Source organism: Mesoplodon densirostris, chromosome 8 (assembly GCF_025265405.1).
Source record: "Mesoplodon densirostris isolate mMesDen1 chromosome 8, mMesDen1 primary haplotype, whole genome shotgun sequence".
In the NCBI taxonomy this organism is placed as follows: Eukaryota; Metazoa; Chordata; class Mammalia; order Artiodactyla; family Ziphiidae; genus Mesoplodon; species Mesoplodon densirostris.
The window spans coordinates 4716838-4728694 of record NC_082668.1 but is presented as its reverse complement, the minus strand read 5'-3'; the positions used below and the strand labels follow the sequence as shown (position 1 = coordinate 4728694).

The 11857-nt window shown below is 44.2% G+C and overlaps 1 protein-coding gene across 1 annotated transcript in view; it reads right to left on the bottom strand.

Moving 5' to 3' along the window:
* Positions 1-3210: 3210 nt before the first annotated feature.
* The window catches only part of ASB18 (ankyrin repeat and SOCS box containing 18), a 62909-nt gene continuing 54262 nt past the window's right edge, over positions 3211-11857 (bottom strand). Inside the window, exons 5-6 of the mRNA XM_060107396.1 lie at positions 4150-4263; positions 3211-3396 (exon numbers count right to left, since the gene is read on the bottom strand). Of these exons, the coding sequence (XP_059963379.1) occupies positions 3211-3396; positions 4150-4263 (300 nt within the window). The remainder of the gene's footprint in view (positions 3397-4149; positions 4264-11857) is intronic.

The window sequence follows — 11857 nt, the reverse complement described above, 5'->3', positions numbered from 1 at the left end:
GGTTAAAGGAATGAACAAATGACTGAATGGATGAGTGAATGGTTTATCCCCAAGGAACTTCATGGATTAGCTCTACCTGGGAGCATCTGATTTTTAAAAGAAAATTCTTGGGGTGGTGGTGAAATAATGAATAAGAATTCCACAGTGGTGGAATTTCGGCAGCTATGGGGAGATGTCTGGGGCTCACTCTGAGAATCAGGTTGTTGTTTTTAAGCTGTAATTCGGGGAAAAACATGTTTTTGAAAATGTAATAATTGGTCATTATTCATCAGATTTTTAGAAATTTAAAGTCAATGTGTTTTAAAAGAGTTCTACTTTGTTCCGGGACTCCAAAACATATTTAAAATTTAGTGCATTCAGAAATACAACCTGTTTTCTAAGGAGGAGGGGGGCGGAGAGGGGAGGCTGAAGAACAGGCTGTGTCAGGCAGCAGGCTCACTCAGATTCTCATTTGCAAAATCCCTTGAGGGCAGGGCTCCCTAGTAGCTGCTGGGGTTGTATTTCTTTTATTTATTTATTTATTTTTATTTTATTTTATTTTTATTTTTTTATATTTTTGCAGTACGCGGGCCTCTCACTGCTGCGGCCTCTCCCGTTGCAGAGCACAGGCTCCGGACGCGCAGGCTCAGTGGCCAAGGCTCACGGGCACAGCCGCTCCACGGCATGTGGGATCCTCCCAGACCGGGGCACGAACCCGCGTCCCCTGCATCGTCAGGCGGACTCTCAACCACTGCGCCACCAGGGAAGCCCTGGGGTTGTATTTCTTACTGTTTCCGCCTTTCTCATTTATCTCATAAATAACGTTGCTTTGCTTTTCCATTTTTGCCGTCTTTATCCCAATATTAGGCAATTTTCTTCTCCTAATAATCAAACAATCATAATAAGAGAAGGAACCATGTATTGCTTTCCTTCTCTGGGCCACCTCTGGGCCTAGGGCTGTGCACTCTGCTCTCAGGAGGACCAACCAGGGGCAGGGGCGTCACCCAAACTCGTCAGCAACGTTAAAGTTGGCCGACCCACAGAATCTGGGGCCCCGCCCCAGACGCCAGTGTCAGAATCTGCATTTCAACAAGACCCCTTCAGACTGGAGAAGTCTGCTGCCCTCAGAAATTATCTCACCGAGTCCCAGCCCGGTGAGAGAGGTACGCACGCTTTCACTTCCCAGCTGAGCAAACTGCAGCCGATCGGTTAGATACCTTAACTGTTCTCCTTGCTCAGTGCAGCAGCCTGGATCTGAAGCCCCACCTCTGGGGTGTCACCATGGGTCCCTACCCGCCCTCTGGTGTGCTGCATCCCTTTCCAGGACGAAGGAACTTCCTAGAGTCTCACTGGGGTCACCTCTGCTCACCTGCTCTGTGGCTCCCCACGGCCTGTGCAATGAAGTTCAGAATCCTTGATCTGGAAGCCAAGACCCTCCCGACTGGCCTCCTTCCAGTGGCCAAAGCATAGGGACCCTCCCCTCCAGGCGGACGAATCACTGTTCCTCCACGGTGTGTGCACTGTCCTGCACCCCTGCCTTTGTTCAAGTTTTCCTTTTGATCCAGGGTCAGCTCCAGAATGTCTACGTGGGAGGGGCTTGGGGAGAGCCATCTGCCTGGGGTGAGGGTGTGTGGGATCTTGAACCGTGTTTACAGAGTCGTTTGGGTGAGATGTGGGCCTCAAAGGGCAGGGTGTGGGTGGGTCAGCTGAAGGGGAATGCTGTCCTATCCCTCCCTTGGCCTGACCCGCTGTGTTGAAATCTGACCATCCAAGGCTCAGCCGGTCCTTTCGTGACGCCCACCCTCATTCTTTTCACCTCCACAGTGGGCTTCACTCACAGACACAACATCCCACCTTAGACGGCAGTTATCTACTGGGGTGTGGAAGCCCCCCCGCTTCCACACTGCAAACAGTGGGATGGCGTGCCCGCCCTCCTGAGGTTCGTCCCAGCTGCACCTTGGACTGGCTCAAACTGGAAAAAGTGGGGCCACTGCTTATCCTCAGAGGATGAAAATAAAGAGTCCTTGTTTTAAAAGATGGTTTTTGATAGAAAATGTGAGGTCTAGTAAGGCGAACAGATTGGGAGACAGTTATCAATGAAGAGATAGTTTATTAGTCACCATTCCCAAGAGAAGGGTCACACCACACAGGGAAGCACCAGGGTTGATCGGGAAGTGGGGGGAGGGGACATGGGCAAGAGCCTTTATTGTGGTTTCCATGGAAAGGACAGGCGAGGCAGGATACACAGGCGTAGGGCTGGCTAGTCTGAATGACTGCAGGGGGCTCCAGGGCAGAGGGGCTGGCCTTGGTTGTGTGTCACTGGCTCTGGAGGGGCAGTGGCTGGAGCTCCGGGGAGGTGGTACGGAGTGAACTCTGGGTTGGTCAAGTTGTATTTGAAAAGGGTGCCTGGGGGCATGTTGTTTACAATCTCTAGAAGTTGGCCAACCCTGGGAGGGGCAGTCCCTCCAGGGTCCGAACGGCCCCAGATGCCGAAGCGCCAGCATATAGAAAAGAAAAGACACAGTTAATACAGCCCTAGACCTTTAAGAACGCATCTCCTATTCTGGATGCTCGGGCTGAGCTGATGGCAACCTCCATGACCCTGTGTCTGTCCCTGGCATCTGGCTTCCTGGACTGTTCCCCACAGCTGGATCCGCTGGCGTTTGGTAAGGCTGTCGCACAGAAGACTCACATAGGGTCAGAATGTCTGGCTCACCACCCCTCTGATGTCCTTCTAGGGGTTCTGGACTGTGATGCGCTGGGAAGCACCAGTGGGCTCCTGAGCGGGGGCTCTCGTTACGGAAGCAAGTGTCCTCTCTCAGCGTGTACGTCTGTCATGTTTGGGGGACAGTCTTTACAAGGGGCTGAGCACTAGGAAGGGTGGGATGTTCCCCTTGGGCAGAGGGTCTGAAGGCTGGGGGGGCGGGCTGCAGCTCGAATGCTGCAAGGCATTGTGGGCAGGAGACAGACCTTGGAAAAATACGCATACCTTTTAGTTCAACCTCCGTTGAGAGGTACTTTGTGATACAAGTACTATAATATTCACAGTTTCAGTCCTTACAAGTAACGCGGAGAGGCAGAAAGGGCCTTTATTGCCAACTCCATGCCCAGGTGAACCTGAAGCTGGGTGGGGTCTGTGCACAGGGTGGGTGCCAAGTCCCATCCAGGGCCCCTCGTAACCCTGGAGCCTCCACAGAAGAGCACGAGTGTCTTGGTCCAAATCTCTGGGTTTCAGTGCAAAACCCCCTCTGGCTCCAGAAGAAGGTAATTTTGCAGGGACTTCGGCAAGGGCAACTGGGGCACGAGGTAAAAGCACTTTCTGCCAAACAGTTTCCGAATGGCACAGCGGCAGAGATGCTGCAGACAGCGTGGGGTGTTGGCCAAGGCAAAGAGGGACTGGTAGAAAGGCTGGTGCATCTGAAAGGAAGGCGGGGGAACGTCAGTCTGGGCACATGGAACCGACACACGTCTCTCTCCCAGACAGACGAGCCCTGACGGCACAGGTGATCCTCTCAAGGCTACTGATGCGGGACAACCCTCCCCGAGAGGGTCCGGATACTTTTCTAAAGTGCAGCTCCTGCCCAGTCAGAGGGAAGTCTGCTTTGGGTGATTTCAGATCCTATGGGTAACCTCCTAGAATTCCCCTCTGCCTACCCCCTTTGTAGAGCACACTTTGTTGTTCAGTCATCTGCACAGGACTCAAGTCAATGAAACAGGAGGGGATATTTTCTAGAGGCTTCTAGAAAAATAAGTTCTCTCTTTCTTAATTGACAGTCACCTGTGGACTTTGTTGTGTGGATGCAGTGCCAGCAGCTGCCTCGGTCATATCTTAAGCTGTCAGAGAAAGAAACTGACACACAGGGTCCAGGACCTCCACGGCCCATCCTCCTCTGGACAGTGGTTACTGGAGCCCTGAGCTTCTTAAGCCCGTGTGGGTCGGTTTTCTGTTCCTTGCAGCCCACAGGACCCCAATGAGAACCACAGGCTGTGTGATTACTGAGCCTCCAGAAGAAAAACAGACACGCTCAGATAGGCCCCCAATTTGCCTTTCTCTTCCCTTCTCCAGATGTTTTCTACTTACCTGGGTATTAGCGCAAAACTCCACACGTGGGTGAACAGAAACAGACAACAGTCTTGTACTAACGGGGGAAGAAGGAGCAGCTTCCTCACCTGAAACACTTCTTCAGGGATCACCTCCTTCCAGGACTCTGACACGCGGAGCTGAGGGTAGGAGTTGAAAAGAACCTCGAGGACAGCGGGGGCTGGCGCGCAGGTCTTCAGCACCTGGTTGGAAATGGTGGGAGGCACAGCTTGGGTGGGCTGGGTTTTGGGTCCAGGTGGGAAAGGGTGGGGAGACAGGAGGGTGTGCTTGGATCCCACTGCTGCCACTTCCTGGCTGTGTGACCTCCCTGTCCTCCCAGGGAACAATAGCAATCCCAGTAACAGTACAATAGGGTCATTGTAGGGCCCCAGGTATTAGTGCACAGGTAAGCACAGGGCAGAGCTCTGTAAGGGGCTGTCTTATCATCATGAAAAGTCTGGGCCAAGCGGTATGCATTCAAGTTGCCAGGAGGAATATGCTGATGGCCAGGCAGGCTCCTTTGGCTCTGGAGAGCTGCTCAGAGAAAAGGAAATAAGCTCTGCTGGGAGGGAATTTGGCCCAAGGATGGTGTTCCCAGTTTCTTACTTCGATTTTCTAATGTGTTGGGAAACTGGGGGAGAAGAATTGCTTTGCTGTTGCATTTCTTCTCCACTTGGCCTTTCCGTTTTATTTTCAGAGTCCCCAGTGGCAAAGAATGTTTATTTTCTAATTTGCAAAGTCTACAGTTCAAGTCCATCAGCTTCATTATAAAGATGGAAACAGTACTTGCTTTTTAAAAAATAAACTTTTTTTTTGTTGTTGTTATGAAGAAGTTTGAAAGTACACAAAGTAGACTGAATAGTAGGGTAAACCCTCATGTACCCACATCAGTTCATGGCCAATCCTGCCCTATCCATACCTCCAGATCCCCTCCCTAATGTTATTTTAAAGCAAATTCAGTGTATCATCATTTCATCCGTAAATATTTGTGTGTCTCTTAAAGGAAGTTTAGAAGAAATGCAAACACAGTGTCACTGTAACAGCTGAGAAATTAACAATAGTTTCCTAGTATCATCTAATATATAGTCAATGTTTAAATTCACAAATTTCTCTTAAATGCCATTATATCAAAAACAGTCATTTGTTTGTTTGAATAAGAATTCAAATAAGACCAACACCTTTACATTGGTTGATATGATATATTTTCAGGTCTCACTTTTTTGTTTCATGTTGATATATTTGTTGAAGAAACTAGGTTATTTGTCCTGTAGAGTTTCTCACTGTTGGGATTTTGCTGATTGTATCCCTGTGGGATGCCGCTCTTTCTCTGCTTTCTGTAAATTAGTAGTTGGATTCAGAAGCTTGATCAAATTCAGATTTGATTTTGGGGAGGGGCAGGGCAACTTCATTATTCTCTGTTTGTGAGGTTTAAGATTTATCAAGTGTTGTAGAATTGTTCTTTTTATTTCTTGGTTGAGAAAACTGAGGTTAAGCAATTTTTCTAAGGTCAGGCACCAAATATCTACAGTAGACAACAGTCAGAGCCAATGGCAAGCCTGGCCTGCATCATGCTCACCGGTGCTGCTTGAACACACCCAATATGGTTGCTCCCTTTACAGCTTACCTAGCTTCTTTCAGATCGAACATCCCTTTAAGACACGGAAAAGCAAAATTTAAAAATTTCACATTTCTTTGTTCAGAGATAACCACTGTCAACATTTTGTATATACTAAGGTTATATGCATTTAGACAAGGAATTAATATATATAACAAAAATGAGCTAGTGCTTTGCACATTATTTTGAAAATTTATTTTTTATCAAAATAGATTGTGAACAATTCAAAAATTATAGATGAGCATTTAAACATCATTTTTAGTGGCCATAAAATATTGTATGAACACATCATAATGAATTCAATGAATTAACTACTATAAGTTGCCTCAGTATTTTTTGATATTATAAACAATGAACATCTGTGAACACAATTCTCTCTCTTTCTGCCTCCAGCCATAGTTATTTAGATTGCTTATACTGCACTGCTGGAAGTAGAACTGCAGGGTCAAAGGGTGTGTATGTTTTAAGACTTTTAAAACATACTGTCAAATTATAAGTAAGTTGTTACACTTTTTAAAGAACTGAGTATGAGAGTGCCTCTTTCTTCCTACCCAGACCATCTCATTAATTATTTAAATCTGATAGGTACAGTATGGAATGTTTACTTTGGGCTGACCATTTGCCTTTCTTCTTTTGTGAATTGCTAAATTATGTCTTTTGCTCATTTTTTCTACAGTGTGTTCATTTTTTCTATTGGTTTATAAGTACACTTTATTTATTAAGGTTATTTTTCAGGTAGGGAATCATTTTTGCAAATAATGGTATTTTCTCCTCCTAAATATTAATATTTCATATTTTTCTTGTCCTATTACATTGGCTAGAGCATTAAAATTCAATGTTAAATAGCAACACTGATAGCAGGCATCATCATCTTAGTCCTAATTTTAATAGGATTGTCTCTAACATTTCACCATAATCTTGGGTATTAGTTTCACATAAATACTCTAAGTTAAGGAAATATCTTTGTATTCCTAGGTTACTACAAGTTTTAGGATTTAATTTTTTTTTTTGCCTTTTTCTAACCAAGTTGATACAAAAAGGTTTTCCAATATTAACCCATTTTTGCCTTCATAAAACAGACTCTATTTGGCTATTCTTCCAAATAGAATGGCAGATTCAATTTGCTAAGATTTTTGCAGCTCTCTTGATAACTAAATCTGGTTTACAGTTTCAGCTTTTTGAGCTATTATTGTCAGGTTTTAATATCACTTTATGTTAACTTAGTAAAACCATCTGAGAAAACTATCTTTTTAAAACTCTGGTAAATTTTGAAAAGTAGATAATTATTGGAAATAAGAAAGCATGACAGACCTTTCATTTGAAGCCTTTAAGCCTAGCCTTTAGTTGTAGGTGATAATTTAATATTTTCAATTTCTTTCATGGTTACTGGCATATTTTGTTTTGATTTCTTCTTGGCTCAATTTTGTTCACCTATATTTTCCTGGGAAAAGAAAAGAAATTTAGCATTTCATATGTATCAGTCAGGGTTCTAACAGGAAATAGATGGCATACTTGATACAGGATTATTCCAGGAGGGTTTATTGATACAGGGCTTATTTAGCCAGGGGAGCCACAGGGAACAGTGCATTGATATAGAGCTGGCAGCAGAGCTATTTCCACTCCTGGGTCTGCAGGGTGAGAGAATGGGGTGGGTGATCCTTGGCTGGGGACACACAACCAGCCTGAAGCTGAGAGGGTGCCAAGTGGATACATCCTCTGACCTCATTCTTCTTCCTCACCCACTTCTGGGACACTCACTGCACTGGTGAAACCCAGGAAGCAAGGGCCAGGAGCCTTGCAGATGTGTCCGTGCAGGTGGAGAACAAATTTGGATGGGGGCGTATCTCCACTGTATATAGGAATAAGCACCCTGTCTCATGAGATTCACTATGATTGTATTTGCAATTTTTTTCATGTTTAGTCTTGCTGGAATTTTGTCTATTTTAATTTTTTTTTCCTCAGGAAACCAGCTATCGGATTACATTGATCAGTTCTCTTTAAAAATATTCCAATCCATTACTTTTTATCGTTATTAATCCCTTTCTCCATTTCTCTTTCCAGCCTCTTGGATTGACTGCTCAGGTAACTTGACAATATGTTTTCCCTTGAGTCACAATAAAGCAATTTTTCAAGTGCTATGGATCTTCCTTTGAACAGAGGTGTGGTCAGAGCCATAAGTTTTGACGCACAATGTTGTCACTGTCTTTCTTTCTTAAACAGTCTGCAATTAAATAACTATTGACGCAGTATTCATTTGGGAGTGTGCGATGAAATTTTCAAAAAGTTAATTAAAAAAAACTTTTGGCCACACTGCACTTTGTGGCTTGCGGGATCTCAGTTTCCCAACCAAGGATTGAACTCGGGTCACGGCAGTGAAAGCCTGGAATCCTAACCACTAGGCCACCAAGGAACTCCATAAATTATTTTTAAAAATTAACTTTTGCTATTAATTTTCTGGAGTATTGTATTCCGGCTTTAAATAATGTGTGATTTTGAAGCACTAGAAGTTGTATTCTGTTTGACGGTTCAAAGTTCAACATGTATATGTCACATTGATGATGTGAAGCTTCTACACTTTTTTTCCCTACTTTATCTATGGGAAAGACTGAGATATGAATTTAAAATCATCTAGAATTATTATTTTTCAGTTAATTTCTCCATTTTAACATAATCTCTTTTGGGCATGTAAGGTTCTTAATGGTTATCTCTTCACCATGGACTGTATCCTTCATCAATGTCAAGCGAATCTTTTCTTCTCATTTTGTGTACTTCCCTGGGATTCTCCTGCATTGCATATTGATATCAGTCCCTCATTTTATTTTCAGTGTGTTTTTGCTAGAATTACCTCTGCCCACTCTCTAATTCTAACCTTTTGTTTCACATTGTTTTAAAGTGTTTCAGAGTCTCTACTGGTAATAGGGTAACTTAAGAAATTTGTATTTATTGTTATAAATAATCTATCTGGTTTTACTTCTATCATTTTATTCTTTACGATTTTTTATGCTTCTTGTTTCCTTTGTTGTCTGATTTCTGTTATACAGGTTTGTATTTTCTTTGTATTTATCTTCTATATATTTAAAAAAGATTTTTTTGGGGGGCTGCATTGGGTCTTTGTTGCCTTGTGTGGGCTTCTCATTGCGGTGGCTTCTCTTGTTGCAGAGCACAGGCTCTAGGCACTCGGGCTTCAGTAGTTGTGGCTCGTGGGCTCTAGAGTGCAGGCTCAGTAGTTGTGGTGCACGGGCTTAGTTGTTCTGCAGCATGGGGGATCTTCCCAGACCAGGGATCGAACCCATGTCCCCTGCACTGGCAGGTGGATTCTTAACCACTGTGCCACCAGGGAAGTCCCTTTCTTTTATATTTTGGAAGTCTATATCTTATTTAAAATTTTACTAGTGGTTACCTTCAGAATAAAAAAATATTAACCTATATTTCTGTAAACATCAAAATAGTATCTTTTGTGCTCTAGATCTACCATTATCCCTTCTCTCACCTCTCTTAACCAATTCTTCTCCCTCCTTAGTAACATCTGAAGTTTGTGTTCCAGATTATAATTAGTACAAGATCTTATTTTATGCTATCTATCTCCTTGGGAAATAATTTTTGGTAGTTGCATTTAGTTTTACCACCTGCCTGACAATTATTTAAGTTGTCTCTATTTTAACTGGATTGTTTAAGCCATTCATTCCAAAGATATTTTCAGATATAAAGATTAAAGATTGTTACGTTTGTGTGATAACAAAGGCAAGCCTTGGCTTCACAGAATTTTACAGTCCCAAATGATACAGTCTCATATAATAGTAGTAGAAGTAGTAGTAGTAGTAGTAGTAGTAGTAGTAGTAATAATAAAAATAAATGTATAGGTGCCATAGTACTATGGTGAAAGAATCACCAGGTGCTAGAAATGACAACTAACTCAGACCTAGATTTGCAATGGGGTGGTGAGTTGATCAAGGAAAAATTTCTGGAGGAAGTGACATTCAAGCTAAGACATGGAGTAGGAGTTACAAAAGGTGTGGAGAGTTCTGAGGACCAAAATGTTCTAGGTGGAGAAAACATTTACCAAACGTGGGAGGTGAAAAGGAACAAAAAATATTGGCTGTGGCATGCAGTTTGACACGGGGAGTAGTGAGAACTGGGACTGGAGAGGAAAGCAGGGTCAGATCTAGAAGACCATTGTCTGCCATGATAGGGAGGCTAGACTTATTTTGAGGGCACCCAAGAGGCCTTGAAGGATGATGAGTGGAGGAGTGACAGGGTCAGGTTTTAATTTTAGAAATGTCACCATGGCTCCAGTGTTGAGAAGAGTTTCATGGGGCCATATTGGAGGCAGACAGCCCAGTTACAAGGATATTTTTGCAATCTAGCGGAGAGATGGTGGTGGCCTAACCTCAGCTGGTGGCAGCCAGGATGGAAAGAGAAGAAAGATTTTGAGAGACATTTAAGAGGTCGACCTGAGACAATCTGCAGATTGAGTTTCCCATTCCGGAGACAGTCTTTCCCACCACCTCTTGGTCAGCTGGGTACTCCCATCCCATCTGGCCTTTTGTCTCCACTACTCCACCCAATCCGCCCTTGCCAAGAGCGCCCATGAGCAGGCTGCATCCGGTGGTCCCGGCCTGCCTCGCCTCGTGCTGTGTGTCCGCACTTCTGACACAGCTGATCACGTCCTCCACGTGATAGGTTCTTCTCTTGGCTTCCAGGAAGCCACACTTCTACTCCTTCACTTCCCTCACTGCTGCTCCTTCTCAGTTTCCTCTGCTACTTTCTCATCTCTGCATCTTCTCCCTGCTGGAATGGCCTTGGATTTAGTCCTCATTCCTCTTCTCTATTTACTCTCCCTCCCTGTGATCTCATTCAGCTTCCTGGCTTTAAATACCATCCATATGCCACCGGCCCTCAAAAGCATATCTCCAGGTCAGTGAAACCTCCCTCCCAAACTCCAGGCTTGAATATCCAACTGCTTACTTGATATCTCCTTGTGGCTGGCTCCATCTCACACCTAACGTATTGGAAACATAAATCCCAAGTCTCCCCCCTGCAGCCCGGGACTTACGTTCCCCATAAGCTTCCCCATATCAGTTGATGGCACATCTCACCCTTCAGTCTCTCAGGCTAAAAGCCTTGGAGTCATCTTTGACCCCTCTTCTCTCATATCCCACAGCCAATCTGTCAAGAAATCCTGTTGGCTCCACCTTCAAAATATATCCAGAACCAGACCACCTCCCTTGTCCATGCCACCGTTATCCCTCAGGTGGATTATGGCCACAACCTCCTAAGTCATCTCCCCACTTCTATTCTGCTCCTCCTAAAGTATGTTCTCAACATGGAGACCACAAGGAGCCTCATAAAATGTTAGCCAGGCCATACCCCTCCTCAAACCACTCCAATGGCCAAAGTCACTGCAATGTCCTATGAGACCCCCCCCCAGGGTGTGTCCCTCCCCCACCTCTCCCACCTCATCTCCTGCTACTGTCCCACTGGTTCTCTCCACCTTCAGCCACACTGCTCCCTTTATTGTTCCCCACGTGGATCAGGCTCACTCCAGCCTTGGGGCCACAGACTCTTGGCTTGTCTGCTGGGCTGCTCTTTGCCTAGACATCTGCTTAGCTGATTCCCTCACCTCTCTCAAGTCTACTCAAAAACCACCCATCCTAACTATCCTCTTTAAAATGCACTGTCTCCCGTCTTGCTTCTTCTCCCCTAGCCCTTATCATTTTATTGGCCCATTTATTATGGTTGTGGTTTAATGTGTCTTCCCCATTAGAATGTAAGCTCCATGAGGGAAGCAATACTTTTTCCCCCTGATTTATTCACTCATTAGGTATCCTAAGCATCTAGTATGTTGTTGGCATATGGCCGGTGCTCAATAAATATTTGTTGAATAAATAATGCAGTAAATGGAAATATTTTTTTTCTTTTAAAAAATGCATTTAGGAAGGCATGTCTTATGAGCCCTTGATATCTAAAAGTGTCTTTCTTTTGCCATCAAAATGAAAGCTATCTTGGCTGAAAATAGAATTCTAGCATCCAAACTTTTTCTTTAAACATCTGTAGATGATATTTCATTGTCTTACAATAACACTGCAGCAGAGAAATCTGAGTCCAGCCTGATTTTTATTCCCTTATGAATAACCTGTTTTCTGCTTGGATACTTTGCAAGCCTTTTTAGAACATTTTTTTTA